At 37.6% G+C, this 18,761-nt stretch overlaps 1 protein-coding gene across 1 annotated transcript in view; it reads right to left on the bottom strand.

The window, feature by feature from the left end:
* Nucleotides 1–2,963: 2,963 nt before the first annotated feature.
* The window catches only part of LOC107600690 (tetratricopeptide repeat protein 21B-like), a 24,910-nt gene continuing 9,112 nt past the window's right edge, over nt 2,964–18,761 (bottom strand). The window contains exons 10-27 of the mRNA XM_016292645.1: nt 17,586–17,786; nt 17,301–17,430; nt 14,523–14,680; nt 14,199–14,423; nt 12,957–13,195; nt 12,349–12,421; nt 11,750–11,822; nt 10,933–11,039; nt 9,928–10,116; nt 9,037–9,147; nt 8,652–8,733; nt 8,354–8,504; nt 7,124–7,285; nt 6,776–6,971; nt 6,068–6,292; nt 3,887–4,007; nt 3,730–3,797; nt 2,964–3,328 (exon numbers count right to left, since the gene is read on the bottom strand). Of these exons, the coding sequence (XP_016148131.1) occupies nt 3,251–3,328; nt 3,730–3,797; nt 3,887–4,007; nt 6,068–6,292; nt 6,776–6,971; nt 7,124–7,285; nt 8,354–8,504; nt 8,652–8,733; nt 9,037–9,147; nt 9,928–10,116; nt 10,933–11,039; nt 11,750–11,822; nt 12,349–12,421; nt 12,957–13,195; nt 14,199–14,423; nt 14,523–14,680; nt 17,301–17,430; nt 17,586–17,786 (2,589 nt within the window). The 3' untranslated portion in view covers nt 2,964–3,250. The remainder of the gene's footprint in view (nt 3,329–3,729; nt 3,798–3,886; nt 4,008–6,067; nt 6,293–6,775; nt 6,972–7,123; nt 7,286–8,353; nt 8,505–8,651; nt 8,734–9,036; nt 9,148–9,927; nt 10,117–10,932; nt 11,040–11,749; nt 11,823–12,348; nt 12,422–12,956; nt 13,196–14,198; nt 14,424–14,522; nt 14,681–17,300; nt 17,431–17,585; nt 17,787–18,761) is intronic.

Genomic DNA, 18,761 nt, shown 5'->3' with positions numbered 1-18,761 from the left:
GTGATCTGTCTAATGATTTTGAATGGACCCACGTACCTGGGACTCAACTTCTTGCACGGAAGCCGAAGGCGAAGGTCTCTTGTGGAGAGCCAGACCCATTGTCCTGGGAGGTAAGCGGGACCTGACCTCCTGTGACGATCGGCCTGTTCCTTGACCCTGCGGATGGCGCGTTGAAGGTGCACATGAGCAACATTCCATGTCTCCTCACTTCGCTGGAGCCAGTCGTTGATAGCAGGGAGCTCGGAGGGTTCTCCGGAACAGGGAAACAGGGGTGGTTGGAAACCAAGTACACATTGAAAAGGCGTAAGGCCGGTGGATGGTTTGCGGAGAATTCTGTGCGTATTCCGCCCACAGGAGAAAGCGACTCCAGTCGCTCTGATTCTGATGGCAGTAGGCAAGCAGAAAGCGGGTCAATTCCTGGTTTAATCTTTCGACCTGGCCACTCGACTGTGGATGGTATCCAGAAGTGAGGCTGACGTTAATATTGAGGTGTTGGCAGAATGCCGTGGATTGAGTCGTTTGGCCGCTCTGAGGTACTCGAGGTTGCGATGATCAGTCAGAACAACAAAGGGAAGTTTGGCTCCCTCCAACCAGTGACGCCATTCCTCCAAGGCTGCCTTTATGGCTAGAAGTTCTCGATCTCCCACATCATAGTTTTGTTCCGTCGAGTTGAGTTTCCGAGAGTAGTAGGCACAGGGAAAGAATTTGGAAGGATTACACTGCCGCTGAGAGAGTATAGCTCCGATGCCCGTGTTGGAAGCATCCACCTCCACGAAGAACTCTACCTCAGGGTCAGGATGGTGAAGAATGGGCGCGGAGGTGAAGCGTTCCTTTAGTCGTTGAAAAGCCCTGGTGGTTGATGGTGACCAAAGAAGCCTACGCTTCCCTCCCCTTAGCATTGAGGTGAGAGGTGCTGCAATGGTGCTGAAGTCCCGAATTAAACTTCTATAGAAGTTAGCAAAGCCCAAGAAGCGCTGTAGTTCCTTTACCGTCATCGGTTGAGGCCAGTTGAGCACAGACTGTACCTTCCTGTTATCCATAGCTACCCCCTCAGCGCTAATGATGTAACCAAGAAAAGAGGTAACTGTCTGGTGGAACTCACATTTCTCCATCTTGGCATATAGCTGGTTGTCAATGAGCCTCTGAAGTACAGCCCGCACGTGCTGCACATGTGAGTCCAGGGTATCCGAATAGATCAAGATATCATCTATATAGACTATGACCCCCCGATTCAGCATGTCCCGGAAAACATTGTTAATGAAAGCTTGGAAAACTGAAGGACTGTTTACCAGGCCGAATGGCATGACGAGGTATTCATAGTGCCCTGACGTTGTTGAGAAAGCCGTCTTCCACTCGTCTCCCTCCCGAATGCGAATAAGATTGTAGGCGCTGCGAAGGTTGAGCTTGATGAAATATTTAGCAGTGCGGAGTTGTTCTAGAGCTGCTGGAACTAGAGGTAGAGGGTACCGGAATTTGACTGTCATCTCATTTAGACTGCGGTAATCAATGCATGGCCGGAGACCTCCCTCTATCTTTTTGACAAAGAAGAAACTAGCTGACGCAGGTGAGGTGGATGGTCTAATGAACCCCTTTGACAGCTCCTCCTCAATTAACACCTTCATGGCCTCGGACTCTGGCTGTGATAGTGGGAAAACTCTGCTTCTAAAGGGGTTTGATCCTGGAAGAAGATCCGATTCCGCATTCTTCTCTCTCGTTCCACATCGGTGAGGCGAGTGAAACCAATCTGCATGGGTTCCGATTCAACGGGAGCTGTGGCCGCTGGAGGATACACAGGAAATGGACGAGAAGGACGTCGTGCCCGCATCAGGTTATCTATGCGGATGGACAGCTCAATGAACTGTTCGAGGGACCTCCTCTCATCACGGCAGGCGAGCTCTGACTGTAGCTCGCCCGTCGTCTCAGGAAACAGTCAAATGATGGGAATGACAGCCGTCTCCCTTCCCAAGCAGCAGTGGCCCAGTCCAGCGCTCGTCCAGTTAACAGAGAGCAAACAAATGAAACCCGTCTATCGTCGGTGGGGTAGAACTGCGGTTGTTGATCTACAAACATGGAGCATTGTAATAAAAAGCCCTTACATCTTTCCGGTGAGCCGTCAAACTTCTCGGGGAAAGCCAGACGTGGGCTGGTCAACGAGTGACTGGGACTGGGAACCGCTTGAGACGGAACGGATGGAGGAATGCTCGGCTCAGGCATGGTGACGCGAAGGGCTTGTAGCGTCCTCACCATCTCCTCCGTGAGCGCGGTGAGTCGTTGCAGCTGTTGCTGATGAGACGCTAACATGGAGGCCTGGGCAGAAACCTCGGTGGTTAGCTGATAAATCGCTGCTGGTTCCGTGTGTGTCGAAGCCTTCTGTAACGATGAGTCAGAGGCGTGCAGATCCATTTGCAGCTTTTATTAGAATAACAGGCAGAGTAAAACAGGCAGTATTCAGTCAACAGCGTCACGTACAGCAGGGGTAATCCAAGAGAATAAACAGTGGCAGAGCGAGGGTCGGGGCAGGCGGCAGGGAATCACATTAGTAAGAACAGTCCGAGGTAATACACAAGAGACGACAAGATAGGGGATAAACGCTCAGAAATGTAGCCGGGGCAATACAAGACTTCGCAAACATAGAGAGTCTGGGAGCTGCTTAAATAGGGAAGCTAAGGGGGAACACCTGTGCCGTAATCAGTCCCAGGTACGGGGTGTCAGGGAAATGTAGTCCATGAACGTTAGTACTCGGGAGAGGGTGCCCTCCGGAGGCCGTCGGAGAGAGCCACAGAGGCCTGATTCGTGACAGTAGTATTCTACCCAGAACAGAGCCAAACAGTAGTACGCTACATTGTTTTCACATGAACTCAATATTATCATCTTGGAAATAAAAATAGCATTTTTGTTTTTTATCAATTTTAGGAAATATTTGCCAGACTGATGAAATAAAGAGGCAAAAAGAGACACATTGGGAATGCAAGGTCAAGCACATTGTATTGTGGGATTCAATATTCTGTGCAGCGTGCATATATATATATTGTGGAATCTGTAGCCGGACGGTGTTTTCAAATGTTTATTTATTTCTGTGTACATAAGGAAAAATATTGCACCATTATCAATGCTTGTTTTTAATGTTGAATGAACACTGCATGTAGTCATATCAAAACATTTCTTATACTGACACTTCTCAATGCATTTCATATTAAACTACAGCTGAGATCACAATTGAGCAACAGCACACACCACACCGGTCCATCTGTCATGATCTTAAAGTCGCTCTTGCTTTGTCCAAGATGTCCTTCCTGATGCGTGGATAGTTGGGATGTGCATCCAAAACCTGAGAGTGTGAGAAAAGAAAGAAAAAAAATGCAACAGGATAAAAAGCTATTAGCTATTATATTTTTAGTTAAGTTCTAAATACAATAATTTAAATGAAAATTATATCATAATAATTTAAAGATGATACAAATATAAAACTACAGTGTAATTGATTTTAAATATAAAATTTATTTTTCATTTATTGCCAAATATATAGATTTTGGCAATTAACCTTATAAATAAATGAAGTTGAAATATCCCTCAATAGTTCAAGGTAGGTCTGTCTTAAAAGGTTTACATTTTTTTTGTAAAAAATAATTTTTCTATGAAAAAAAAATTAATGGGATTTTGCTTCTGGATTCTTTTGGTCTCACTAAAATATTTACTAATTTAGATGTTTAGGTTTTCTTGCGTACTCACTTTATGGCACACATCTATAGCATCCACGTGTCTCTTGGCCTTCAGGTAATTGAACGCGAGCTTGTAGCCTGGTAAACAAACAGCATGCTGATGTCAATGAGAGATGTGAACACACACATGAGAACAGTACAGAGCGTCAGAGAGGCTTTAATCTTACCGATAGTGGGGTTGGTTTGATTGCTGTATTTCCAGGCCATTTCATAATTCAAGGCAGCATCTCTGAAGGACTGCTCCTTCTCCATAATGTAGCCCATGTACTCGTACGCCTTGCAGCAGGACTGTTATAAAACACGTTAAGACGTCAGTCTGTAAGTGTTTTTAATATTTAGATTATTCTGAAAAGTCAAATGAAAGGTTTGCAAGCAAGCTGTGATGTTTTAGGGTTTCAGCACACGTTTGGTTTTTGTCCATCAAGTTGCAAATAAAAAGAGAAAATAAATGTGCTGAAGATTTAATTCACTGGATCAAATTAAAAGAGCCATTTTCCCCTGTAGTCACAAATTTTATCTCTTAAAACTCATGTTTGATAATCAAAATGACATTTACACATTTTTTTCCCTTTGAAAAAATAATTTCTTCATGCATTAAAATGGCTTGAATATAACTCTACACCCTCATTTAGTATATGCAGATTCATTCATGAATATGCAGATTATTCCCCCCGTCTACTCAATCATCTCCGACTACCTGCTCCACTGTGTCTCGGTTAACTGAAGTAGTGAATGTACATAACAGCAAGTGCCAAAATTGGATTCATTCAGCCATATATGTTTGAACCAGAAACTGATTCCAAAGATGAGGAAAAGTGAATTATACAGGCTTGTCTACAAGTATCTGTATCAGAATGATAATGCATTTGATGTATCGATCTCTACAGTCTCGGACATGTAATCGGTAACCAGAGTTGGGTATAACGCGTTACACGGTAAAAGTAATCTAATTACTTTTTCTGGTAACTCAGTAATGTAATGCATTACATTTTAAATTTGTGTAATTTGATTACAGTAACTAAAGTCAATATAATTACGTTACTTATGTTACAAATGTAGTGTTAAGAAAAAAAAATATTATATGCCTTTTAAAATCACGTTTTGCGAGCCAGCGTCAGTTAACCCTCGGAGGCGCTGGCGTGATCACTTGCATTTTTTCCTGATAACAGCAAAAATAACTTAAAATGCTCCGCCATTTTTGATCGTACATATAAGTGTAATACATCATTTGAATCTGTGAAGGGTCTATTTTTATTTGTGCGCACTCACACAATATCAACAAAAAGATTGTGCTTTTGTAATACAAAGAAAACAAACGGGGTGCGCTTTCTGCCGTCTCAGTCTCTGCGAACATCTTTCTGAATGACGTCGGATGCTTTTTCTGCACAGAGTTGCTTTTTTTTCAACTTCAGGAGCTCAGAGCGCTCCTGCAAAAACGTGAGGCGCACAGGGCGCATAAACAGCGCGCAGAAAGCTCACTGCCAACCGAAAACAATTCAAAAAGCTGCCTCTTACTGCAAAAAACGCGTTCTGTGTGATCGCTTAGGCAGGTTTATACTAAGAATGTTAAGTTTTAGAAATGGATTCAATCTTTAAGTTTAAAGGAGAAAATGCTCAGCAATGGTGTTGACGGATGCATCTGCACATGGTTGTTCTTTAAGCACATTTAAAACACCAGATGGACATGTAAACAATGTTAAAGTACAATGTACTTGATTTTCACCACAGGTGATTTTTAAAAACAGGGTAGGTGATTTGGTTCAGAATTTTTTTTTGTTATGCTGGTTGAAAGTCTCTTCACATCCCAATAGCAATCACTAAGTTAAGTTCTCTAAATGTGTTTGTATTAATATCGTCTGTGGAAGGCATAGGACCATAAAATGTTTGTCCAATCATATTCCTCGGTCCGAGGGCTATGATAGGGTGTCCTACCTGCCTGTCAACGTATGTATTTGCATACCTCCATGCACCCTGTTCGCTCAGACGTGATCCGTCATCAGTGCATTCCATTGCAGACCGAGCGAGAATGGAAGGTGTTATTATTGTAATATCGTGCGCTTTGTACTGTAAAGTTTTCTCACTGGTGAACGAGACATGAGGTAATCTGACAGAGTTGAATTCAACCCTCTACCAACACCGTCTCTTGTCGTGTTTTGGAGGAAGCGTGGCTTTGGAGAGTGATTTGCAGGGAGGGTGAGATCTTATGCTCTCAAAGCTTGCTTGCTATTGCTAACCTCTCCGAAATCGCCTACCCTACATTTAAATATACTAATCTTTTACTATTTTTTTCAGCTGAATTTTCAGCAGAAATTGTGATATATAATGTGGCTGAATGAATTCAGCATCACCTTGTTGTGTCGCAGGCATCTCTTTAGCAGCTCTCCTGCCATGTCATATTTTCCCGACTGGATGTAGATGTCAGCCAGGAGCAGCCAGCTCTTTTCAAACTCATCTGCATCAATGATGTTCCAGTTCATCTTGGCGATGCGTTTGAGCTGGTTTCGGGCTCGAGGGGTTTGCTTCAGGATCATGTAGGCAGTGGCCATGGCCAGCAGCGCAGGAACATGATCTTTCTGTACAGAACAAACAAGACTTTCAGGTGTAGTTGAGTAAATGCCGTCGTGAAGCATGAAAGAAGAGGATTCAACAAACTGTAAGGTTTAGTGTAAGTGATACTGAAGTGGAGATTTCTGGAGAAAAAAAACCATGTTGAGAAATGGCTTTTAAATATATGTATTATAATTGAAATCTAGAGGCACAAATAGATAAAGTATAATACAATAAACACTTAAATGGGTATTTTGGATGTTTTCTTTATACTAGCCTGAAAAAAGAAAAACATTTTTTTTTTTAAAAGAACAGCATTTATTTGAAATAGAAATGATTATAAATGTCTTTACTGTCACTTTTGATCAATTTAATGCATCCTTGCTAAATAAAAATTCTGAATGCTATTCTAAGTTTGTCTTGAAGGAGTGATTCAGGCGTATATAAAAGCAGTGTGCATGTGTGGGTGTGTGTATATTTAACATATCCGTCATGTGATGTCCACACACCTCACTGTTTGCAATCTCAATGAACACGTTGAGGGCTCTTTCCACGTTGGCTTTCTGTTTGGTGGCCAGATAACAGTAGTTCTCCAGGATGCGCAGCTGTACATGTCCCGCTGAGGTTTGTGGCTTCAGCTCCTTTAAGAGCTTCTCCGCTGTTCTCACGGCCAGCTGCTCCGACTCCTGCTTCTCTGTAGAGTTTCTGAACACAAACAAATGAAATGCATCATTTGTGAAAGTGCATGTGTGCAATAAAACTCAGCTTATACAGAATAAAAGACAATAATGGCAGAATTAGTGAAATTAGCTGTTCAGGATGCATCTTGGGAATAGTGTAAAGGGATTAGGACGCACCCCATGTCTCCGTCCAGGTTCTCAAACACCTCTCCTCCTATGGTCTCATTGTCAGGGTTGAGACAAATCTCAATCATGTTGTACACTGCGTTCTGGCCCCAGTCGTTGTCCTTCCTGGCTTTGTTAAAGTGACGTAACCCATCGTTAGGTTCACCAGTGTACCTTTGAGAAGCAGATCAACATTCATGTCCTTATTGCATTCAATTCAGCAATCAAAAGCTATGACTGTCATTCATTTATCATATATGCATCACAATCAATATTATTACAATTTCAAGCAACTGTTTTCTATTTGAATATACTTTTAAACTATTAAAATGATCCTTCAGAAACCATTCTAATATGCTTATTTGTTGCTCAAGAAATATTTATTATTATCAATATTTAAAACAGTTGTACTGCTTAATATTTTTGTGGATACCGTGATACATTTTTTAGGATTCTTTGTTACTTGGAAAGTTTAAAGGAACAGCATTTATTAGAAATATAATGTTTTGTAAATGTCACTTTTGATAAATGTAATGCATATTTGCTGAATAAAAGTATTAATCCCTTTTAAACTATTAAAATGATCCTTCAGAAACCATTCTAATATGCTTATTTGTTGCTCAAGAAATATTGATTATTATCAATATTTAAAACAGTTGTACTGCTTAATATTTTTGTGGATACCGTGATACATTTTTTAGGATTCTTTGTTATATATATAATGGCCTAATTCATGACCAGCACAAAATATATAGTATGCTGATATGCAAACTGATACATTTATTGTAACAATGTAAGTCTTTACTGTCACTTTTTAACAATTTAATGCGTCCTTCTGAATAAAAATATTAATTTCTTTGAAAAATGTATATATTACTGACCCCTTTGTTATAAAATATTTACTAAGCCCTGAGAGTTTAAGTTAATTTCAATACTTTAACAACATTCACATGTTCACAGTTCTCTGATGACAGTTAATGGTCACATGACATGAAGGTATGCAAATAAAATATTTAACTTTTCTATGAAGTGTTTAATTTTGGGAGTAAAATTTAAATTAATAAATACATACATGCATACATACATACATACATACATACATACATACATATATATATATATATATATATATTTAAGCTTTTATTAACCAATAAACCCCCAGGGATTCACAATCCCCAGTTTGGGAAACCCTAGATTACCATCATAAAGTATAACCCTCTATTTCATATTTTATAATCTTACCACAGGTAGAGCCCTTTGCAGTAGTTGTATCCAGGCTCAAACTTGGCCCTTGATGAGTGTTTCTCTGCCATCTCGAGGAATCTTGGAACCTCCTCCAGTTTGCCGGCTCTGCGCAGCAGATCAATGAGGCGGGACAGCGTCGGGTAGTTGTCTAGGGCAAGAGATTAAATGAGTTCATTACAGCTTCCTGGTTGCTTAGGTTTCCCCTGCGGTTCATACGAGTATCTGGAAGGAAAGCGGAGGGGGCTGCTGCAACAACGGCGTAACCGTTTGAAAGGTCAGGAGATGAACGACACACCTGGTTTCCTCTCCAAGAGCTGCTGGAAGTGAAACACAGCCTGTTCATAGTCCTGCTTCCGGAACATAAGGTCTGCCATCATCTAACAACAAACACAGAGACGATTACCAAATTTCTGCCTAGCAAAGCTATAAGAACAAATTGGAAAATTATAAGCTGTGAGAGAATATGTAAGTTCTAGTGTAAAAATAATGTAACATAATTGACTTGAAAGTTTATATGCTACTGCTAAAAATACATTTCTATGAAGAAAATGAATGAGAATTTTCATTCTAGAACTGTTGCACTCTACACACTCGAGATGTTTTTCCCGCATCCAGATTCATCTGATTGGTTCATTGCTGTGAGGTTAAGAGAGAGGAGTATCTGATTAAGAGAAACTGACCAGTGTAGCCGACTCGTTGACCGGATCGTTCTTCAGAATGGCACTGCACTGCTGCTGACAGGCCTCGACATCATCCAGAGTAAGATACAGCTGAGCCAGTTCCAACATCACCTGATTAAACACACAAACACACACATTTACATCCACAGCTGTTCACAGGAGACACTGAAAGTCTGCTGCTTTAGAAAAGAATCATTATATTCTGTTTAAAAGTTTCACATGTTTATTTGCATAAATGCTTGCATTTATTAAAAATGATGTTCAATTTATTAACTTAAATAAATCACCAAAAATAAATAAATAAATAAAGAACAGCAAAAAAGTATTCGCTGCAAGGAAAATGTCCTTGAGGCTTTCTGGGAAGAAGTGTAGGCTCATACTGCTGACATTAACTGCATAACAGTGTGCTACCTATTACACTTTACCAGTCACATTCGACTGAATTAATGTTTCTCATGATCTTCAAAATCTTTTAAAAATACTACTTAAAATTCTACTTTTACATTTATGCATTTACCACATGCTTTTAAGTCACTTTGGATAAAAGCATCTGCTAAATGCATAAATGCAAATGCACTTGAATGATTATAATTAGCTTTGTTGACAAATGTAAATTGTGCTTAAGCGTGAATTAAAAAAATAAATAATAGAAAACAAATTATTATTTATATATATATATATACACACACACTGGTATATATATATTCCATTATATGTTTACTATTTTAATATGGTCTATGGAGAGACTGATCTGTGATGGCAATCAAATGCAGGCCTGTGGCGTGTTCAAATGCAGCACCACACACACAAACTGACTGATGCTCCAGACTCGGCCGGACCGATCCAGCTGCAGAAGAACACACTGGACTCACTGATCCGGGCCACACTGACCTTGCTGTCACTTTCACAGTACACAAGCGCCTCTTTGTAGAACTTGACGGCTCGTTCGTAGCCACGCTGGCTGCTGCAGTGCTTGGCGATTTCAGCGCAGATCTCTGCGGCGAGCTGCTTCTGCGCGGGCACCGAGTCGGGCTGCTCCAGCTGAGCGCGCTTCAGCACCTTCGCCTGCACATCTCTCGCCTGAGGAGGAACAACAATTCAAACAAGCGCTCTGGGCAAGAAATTAAAGGAACATTTGAAAACACCTTGACAATTACAATTCTGTCAGTATTTTGTCAAAGTATGTTTAGTTATATACTTGAAAACATACTTGTATAGTACATGAAATATAATTTATAATTTATATATAATTTAGGAGGTTGTGAATGTAAATTGGTCTTATGGGTTGAGGTGACCTGTTGAAAGCTTTCAGAGTCGTATTATTTATTTACTACTATAGATTTTATTAACATTTTGAATTTGCTTTTATTTTTATATTTCAAGTTTTCTTTTTAGTTTACATTCTAGTAATTTTGTGATTTTCTGTTTTGTTTCATTTTTCTATTCACATATCTAAATAGATTCAATTTATTTATATTTTTATATATATTTTATATTTCTTTAGTTTTAGTAATTCAGTAAGTTTATAAGATATTACTTTTAGACACAAATATTACCTTTTAAATACTGTATTTATAATATAATATATTATAATATAATAATTTTTATCAGAATTAAACACATTTTCCTCCATATTCTCTTCATCATAAATGCAACAACAATAATAGAATAAAATAAAAATTGGTACACAAAAAAATTAAAAAAAAAATTTATTTTCTGTTTTAGTTGTAGTAATTTTAGCACTTAAACTTATTATTCATTTAAGTTACTTGTCAAGACAACATTTCTAAAAGTTTTTCATCTAATTTCAGGCTTATTTCAATTACTGAAAATATTTTTAAATCATTTTCGTTAACAATAACTGCACTGTTTCAGAGAAAAAGACACTCGACTCACTCTCTGTAAGGACAGTAATGCTTCGTCATCTTTATTGACTTTGCTCTGGACTTTTGCGAGAAGCACAAGATAGCGACAGTCTTCGGTAAGAAGCGGCAGCTCATTTACTGAAAAATAAAGACAGAAAGACACCACTGATCACTATTGAAGAGATGCAACTGCTTTGTGCATTACACAAAAATTGTATTTTAAATTACATTAAGCTGAACCAGCTTCCATACATCAATTAAAAGTGCACCCCCATGTTCTCCCATGACACATGAATTAATCCTGAATTCATTTGTCAATCATGTAACAAGTTGCATTTCTAAGGTGTAGTAAATATAAGAATTAAAGTAGAAATTAATAAAAATTTTAAAAACCTTAATGGAATTTAAATTACATTTCCAGTCAGATAAGGATTCACTGTTTACACTGTGTAATAAATATTTGCATGGGGATAGAGGCAGACATCTTATAAAAAAGAAATACATGTTTGAGTTTCTAAACAAGGATCTTTGCTAACTGCGACATTCAAACACAAATGTAAACATAAGAATAAACAACTAGAATTCTCTCAGAATTAAAGTAGAAATTAATAAAAATTTTAAAAACCTTAATGGAACCCTTTAAAAAAGGGTTCCGGAATTTAAATTACATTTCCAGTCAGATAAGGATTCACTGTTTACACTGTGTAATAAATATTTGCATGGGGATAGAGGCAGACATCTTATAAAAAAGAAATACATGTTTGAGTTTCTAAACAAGGATCTTTGCTAACTGCGACATTCAAACACAAATGTCAACATAAGAATAAACAACTAGAATTCTCTCCCACCTCCTGAACGTTTATGTAGGCATCGCCGAGTAACAGGAAGGTATGAGGGCTCGGCAATTTGTCCACCAAATCCCTGATGAGAACACAGATACTTTAATGTTCTGCATGAACACGAGTGTTTGATGATTGTTTATTAAAGTACAGGTTCAGCATTCCATTCTGCTCTCTTAAGTAACATACTTTAGAACAAAAAAGAAAAGAAAAAAAAGTTTTTACAATGTAATGATATTGAAAAAAAAAAAAGAGACCATTAAGATATTTTGCATGGTGACAATTAAGCACATTTTCTCCCAAATTAATTAATTAAATAAATAAATAAATATTCAGATTTAAAATCACTGTATTATAGTAATTTACTGTAATACAATAAATGCAAAAAAATATGTAATATAGTAACTACGTATTATTATTATGTATTTAAGTATTAAATTTTATGTATTTAAGTTTACTATCAAATATATTGTTTTCTCTCTTTTGATTTTACGGTGAATATGACCTGGACATGAATTTACGATATTCACCCATATACTGTGAAAACCATATTCTATAAGTTATAATACATGTAGTAAATATGAGGAGCAAGTTTGACTCTCTCCCACCTCCTGAACGTTTATGTAGGCATCGCCGAGTAACAGGAAGGTATGAGGGCTCGGCAATTTGTCCACCAAATCCCTGATGAGAACACAGATACTTTAATGTTCTGCATGAACACGAGTGTTTGATGATTGTTTATTAAAGTACAGGTTCAGCATTCCATTCTGCTCTCTTAAGTAACATACTTTAGAAAAAAAAAGAAAAGAAAAAAAAAGTTTTTACAATGTAATGATATTGAGAAAAAAAAAAAGAGACCATTAAGATATTTTGCATGGTGACAATTAAGCACATTTTCTCCCAAATTAATTAATTAAATAAATAAATAAATATTCAGATTTAAAATCACTGTATTATAGTAATTTACTTTAATACAATAAATGCAAAAAAATATGTAATATAGTAATTACGTATTATTATTATGTATTTAAGTATTTAATTTTATGTATTTAAGTTTACTATCAAATATATTGTTTTCTTTCTTTTGATTTTACGGTGAATATGACCTGGACATGAATTTACGATATTCACCCATATACTGTGAAAACCATATTCTATAAGTTATAATACATGTAGTAAATATGAGGAGCAAGTTTGACAAATTAAAATGCATTACCTATAGCAGCTCACATAAAGCCGTTTCTCTTTCCTGTGGTTCAGGTAGATTTCTGCCATTTTTTCTTTGGCCTGTATGTAGTAGGGCTGCTCTGGTGTGATGTTTCTGAGCATGCTCAGTGCCAGCTCTGTATCTCCGCGCATGAGCGCGAGGTCTGCATTGGCGATAGTGACTCGAAGCTCCTCTGGAGTGCCCGTAAACTCATTTATGGCATCCTGCATCACTTTAGCTGCCTCGTGCTGGAAGTCAAGAAAAACTTTTATCCCCAAAAACAAAGCATTAGCAAAATAATGTTAATTTTACAACAATACATAAGACTACAGGCTACAACAACATGAATAAACCAAACATTATTATTAAAAAGTGCATATTTATTGAAGGTATAATTCACCTAAAAATGAAAATTTGCTAAGATTTTACTCACCCTCAGGCCAGCCAAGATGCAGATGAGTTTGTTTCTTTATCAGAACCGATTTGGAGAAATTCGGCATTCCATCACTTGCTCACCAATGGATCTTCTGCAGTGAATGGGTGCCGTCAGAATAAGAGTCCAAACAGCTGATAAAAACATCACAATAATCCACAAGTAATCCACACCACTCCAGTCCATCAGTTAACATCTTGTGAAATGAACTGTGTGTTTGAAATAAACAAATCCATCAATATGTTTTTAACATTCAAACGATTGCTTCCAGTTAATATATAAGTCCTCTAGCCATAAAGTTGCTTTCCCCAGGGATAAAGTCATCTTGTCTGAATCAGGCGAGAAATCTGCACAGATCAAGCTACATTTACAACCAAAACGGTCCAAAACAGTTGTAAATACGTGGGTGGATTTTGATGTGAGAGAACAACAAGAGATGGACTTTTTCACTGGAGGAAGCGTTATTAATGATTATGGACTCTTATTTTAGCAAGAAGTGACAGTTCAAAGTTAAAATGTCTCTATAATGGACTTGTTTCTTACAAACACAGTTTTTGGCTTCACACAACATTTACTGATAGACTGGAGTGGTGTGGATTATTGTGATGTTTTTATCAGCTGTTTGGACTCTCATTCTGGCGGCACCCATTCACTGCAGAGGATTCATTGGTGAGCAAGTCATGTAATGCTACATTTCAAACAAACTCATCTACATCTTGGATGGCCTGAGGTTGAGTACATTTTCAGCAAATTTTTATTTTTGGGTGAACTATTCCTTTAAGGAAATGAAGAAATGTTTGAAAAACTTAACCACTAACCTGTTCTCCATTGAGCCACAGAGCTTCAGCTAGCTCCAGGAACACAGATACGCAGTCGGCCGAGCTGAGCTCAACTCTCTTACTCTGTCTTTTGGTTGAGGAGCCCGTTCTCTTCACAGCACACAGACTCATGGCCATCTGCAGCGTCTGAATGGCCTCCTGAAGCTGCCCCAACTTCCTTTGAGCCTGAGCTTTTATCAGGTGATACAGAGGATGCTCGCGGATCTGACCACAAATAAACCACATATTCAGTCCCATCAAATCAATAAATTTCAACTGGTTTCCTTCTGCAGTTCAGTGTGGCTGGCAGTGATGTTGTGTCACCTCAAAGTTGTGGCTGAGGCAGAGTTCCAGAGATTGGGAGGAGAGCTTGAAGTTGCCCTGCATGAGATGGATCTGAGCCATGAGGAGATGGGCATCAGCATGGGCCGGGTTCTGATCCAAACAGTGCTGCAGGCTGCTCTGGGCCGCCTCGATATCTCCTGTAGGACAACATATGAAGAGAGCACAAACTTGACTAATTGGGTGAATTGGCGGAAAAATAAGAAAAAACTTTTTGCATAAAGAAACATAATTACGTTTATTTTTAAGACAATTTTTGCATTGTAACATTATTATTTGCATGACAAAATTATTATATTTTTTTTTTACAATATTTTTACTTCCCAAAATTCTCAAAATATTTTTTTTTATTTAAATGAACATTTAAGACAGTACAACAAATGTTGTATAAAATATTTTGCAATTTAAACAATAAATGATTTTTTTTCGCATTACAGTAATGATCTTTTTATTTTTATTTTTTTGGCTTTATGATAATGAGACTTTTGGGGACGTTTGTACGGTGGCCAAGAAGTGCAGAACAAATCACAATTCTGAAAACAAAATAACAAATTGCAAACGCAAATGCAAGTCTAAAAAACAAAATAACAATTCAGAAAGCACAACAACAATTCAGAAAACATTATAACAAGTCAGAAAACACAATGACAAATCAGTAGGGCTGGGTGGATCGATCCTTAAGTATCGATACTTTCGATACTGATGTTGGATCGATCCTCACATAAAAATATCGATTCTAAAGTGCATTTTTTTAAACATTAATTTTATTTACTTATCAAGAAATTCGGTGCATAAAATAAGCTTCTAAGTGGAAAAATAGACTATATAAGCGAATAATTGTGTTGGATAGAACCATTTCTCCTGCTCATTGGAACACACGCAAATGCTGAAAGACAGAAGCAATCGATCACAGACAGCGTTCGCTGCTGACACATGGCTCAGAGTGCTTGTTCAAATAGGGTTGCGTTTCCCAAAAGCATCAGAAGCATAAGTAGATCTTAAGAAACCATTGCCACATTATTACATTACATTACATTGTTACTATATATAAAATTAATTCTTAAAAATGCATCACGGTTTCCACACAAATATGAAGAATAAGTGCAGCCTTGGTGAGCATGAGACTTAAAAAAAATATTACAAAATCTTACTGACCCCAAACTTTTGTGTACATGTAATATTTATTTTAAATTGGCTAGTTTGTGCAAGTAAATTTATTTAAACTGCTTGTTAAAAGTTCAAATGGATTGTGTTATGTTCTGTAATTGCTGTTAATAAATCTGTCAGAAAAATAATATGCTAAAGTTTCACCTTTAGGGGTACAACAGCCTGGGAGCCTTTTACAAAAATTAACCATGGTTTTATTACAGTAACCACAGTTTACCACAGTATTTGTAGTAAAACTGCAGTAACCACAAATTTACCATTATAATAATAATACTACATTTTAGTACTTATGTAACACCATGTTTATTTTTTATGAGGTATCCTCAAAGGTGCACCTTTGTAACTTATCTACCCTTAAAACATGCATACTTGTATGGTACTAATATGCTCACTTTTAGGGGTATAGTTGCACCTTTGAGGTTACTGCCCCAGTAAAGGGCTGAAATATACAATTATAGTATATTTTATTTCTAAAAGTGTAAACAAAAAAGGCATATGAAATGTTAAAAAAAACATGGCTTTAAAAGCTAATATTAAGTGAGTATAATTACTGATTATATATTTTTTCAATAATTGAAAAGATCAGTTTAGTTTAGAAGTATCGGTATCGGTATCGATAACGACGATACTGGGCTTGAAAATATCGGTATCGGATCGAAAATAAAATAAGAGGTATCGCCCATCTCTAGTTCTTCCCTGTATACGTTGATTGACAGATGTCTCGTCCAGTCAGTGGTGAGCAATCCCAAACCAATGGCGCTCTCTCAAACTATACCTACCTCTTCCGGTTTGTCTGATTTGTCGTTGTGTTTTCTGACTTGTTCGTTTGTTTTCGGATTTGTCATTGTGTTTTCTGACTTGTTCGTTTGTTTTCGGATTTGTCATTGTGTTTTCTGACTTGTTATAATGTTTTTTGAATTGTTGTTGTGCTTTCTGAATTGTTATTTTGTTTTTTAGACTTGCATTTGCATTTGTAATTTGTTATTTTGTTTTCAGAATTGTGATTTGTTCTGCACTTCTCGGCCACCGTATGTTTGCTTATTTGTTATGAAATAATAATGCCACAGTGCAAAGAACGGTTCATTTACATTTGGTAAAATATAGTTTCTTATTTGTTTTCCCTTTGATTTTGGGGTGAAATATTACCTTATTATACAGTAGTTAACTAAAATTAAACTAAAAGTATTAAAAAATTCTGTTACTTGAAATAAACGTTAACTGAAATAAAATAAAATTTCTCATTTAGTACTAAAACAACTAAAACTGAAATAAAAACTATATAGACATTAGAAAAGACAATAACTAATAAAAACTACTAAAAAACATACTAAAAAATACTAAAAAACTAAAACTTTATCTAAAATTAAAAAGAAAACAGAAAATTAAAAAAAATAAAAACTAATTCAAAATATTAATAAAAAACCTATAATAGTTTGATACTGAAATAACACCGCCTGTAAGTGAAAAGTTTGAAAGATTCACCAAATTAGATCAATCCAACAATGTTATGACGTTTGATTCTCGAGTAAAATAAATAAAAAGGTACCAATAAAATCTAACTTTTCGGAAAATATCACTCAGACATGCACACACCTGACTGAAATCGGACTTTGGCCATTAGAAATACGGCCTGCATCAGTCCAGGCACTACTTTGACCACCGTGTCCAGCACAGATGCACAGTGCTGCAGCTGAGGCGCAGGAGGCTGACCAGGAGCTGGAGCCTGCAGCGAGAACAACATCAGCCAATAAACTACACGAGCAATCTTCATCAAGACAGACTCAGAATCAAGGCTGGACAAAAACAGTTGCTAGGATGTTGTTAAGCAGCATACAGTGTGTTCTGATTGTTTGCAAGGCAGCGCATGGGAGGGAAGACCTTAGCAGGAGACAGCGCCAGGTATTCCTTGGCAATCTCAAGCAGGAAGTCGGGGTTGAGCTTCTCAAAGTACTCGACGCTGAGAGGCAAACCCTGCAGGGCGGAAAAGTGCGTGTCCACCGTGTCGTTTAACAGATTGGTCGCCTCGTCTGGGGGCCGACATTTTTTCACAGCCAACAGCGCCCGCAGATACAACAGCTCCTAACACACGCAAACACACACAGGTTAAGCAAACCTTAAATATGATTCTGTTTATCGTGTGCTTTAATACTAGGTCATCTACTAATTAATCTGGTCACTAATGCAGTTGAATTCCTCAGGCAAAGCTCAAAATAAAATAAAAAAAACTGGATTTTTGAAGGGTTTTGTTTTGATTATATTTCTGTTCCTCTACAAATACAACGTGGCAGCTTCTTTTTGCAAAGCAGATGTGCGTGTTTGTTTAAGTGTGTGCTAAACACCCAGACGAGAGTCTCTGTTTGTGTAAACAGGCCCTGTTACGCACTGTGGATGACTCAATGGGTAAACACAGCATAAGTGTATTAATAAACCAGGTTGCTGTTGAATATGAATCAAAACATTTTGAAAACGTTTATTTTTTATTTAATTCTGTGGAAATATTCTGGAAAGAGTCTCTGTGTAACATTGTTCAAAGCTCACACATTTTTTTTTTTAAGTATCATAGTAAGTAATTTAAAGGGGTCATATGATGTTGCTAAAAAGAACATTATTTTGTGTATTTGGTGTAATGCAATGTGTTTATGCAGTTTAAGGTTCAAAAAACACATTATTTTCCACATACTGTACATTATTGTTTCTCCTCTATGCCCCGCCTTTTTGAAACGCGTCAATTTTTACAAAGCTCATCGTTCTGAAAAGCGAGGTGTGCTCTGATTGGCCAGCTATCCAGTGCGTTGTGATTGGCCGAATACCTCAAGCGTGTGACGGAAATGTTACGCCCCTCACCATACTGTGATGCCCTGTCCCGGCGTGATGAGACAAAGCCAATAAAACCCATTACAAACGAGGCATTTGTTGCATCCAGTGGGGACATAATTACGGATAATAATGACTTATATTGTCTTTTTACGCGTTGCATCGCGACATGTAAACATAAAACCATGTCTGCATTTGTGATCGGAGAAATGACAAACAACAAGCCCTACTCTACACTGC

Source organism: Sinocyclocheilus grahami, unplaced genomic scaffold (assembly GCF_001515645.1).
Source record: "Sinocyclocheilus grahami isolate Dianchi unplaced genomic scaffold, SAMN03320097.WGS_v1.1 scaffold289.1, whole genome shotgun sequence".
NCBI classification, from domain to species: Eukaryota; Metazoa; Chordata; class Actinopteri; order Cypriniformes; family Cyprinidae; genus Sinocyclocheilus; species Sinocyclocheilus grahami.
Note: the sequence above shows the minus strand (reverse complement) of the source record. Positions and strands in the feature narration are given on the sequence as shown.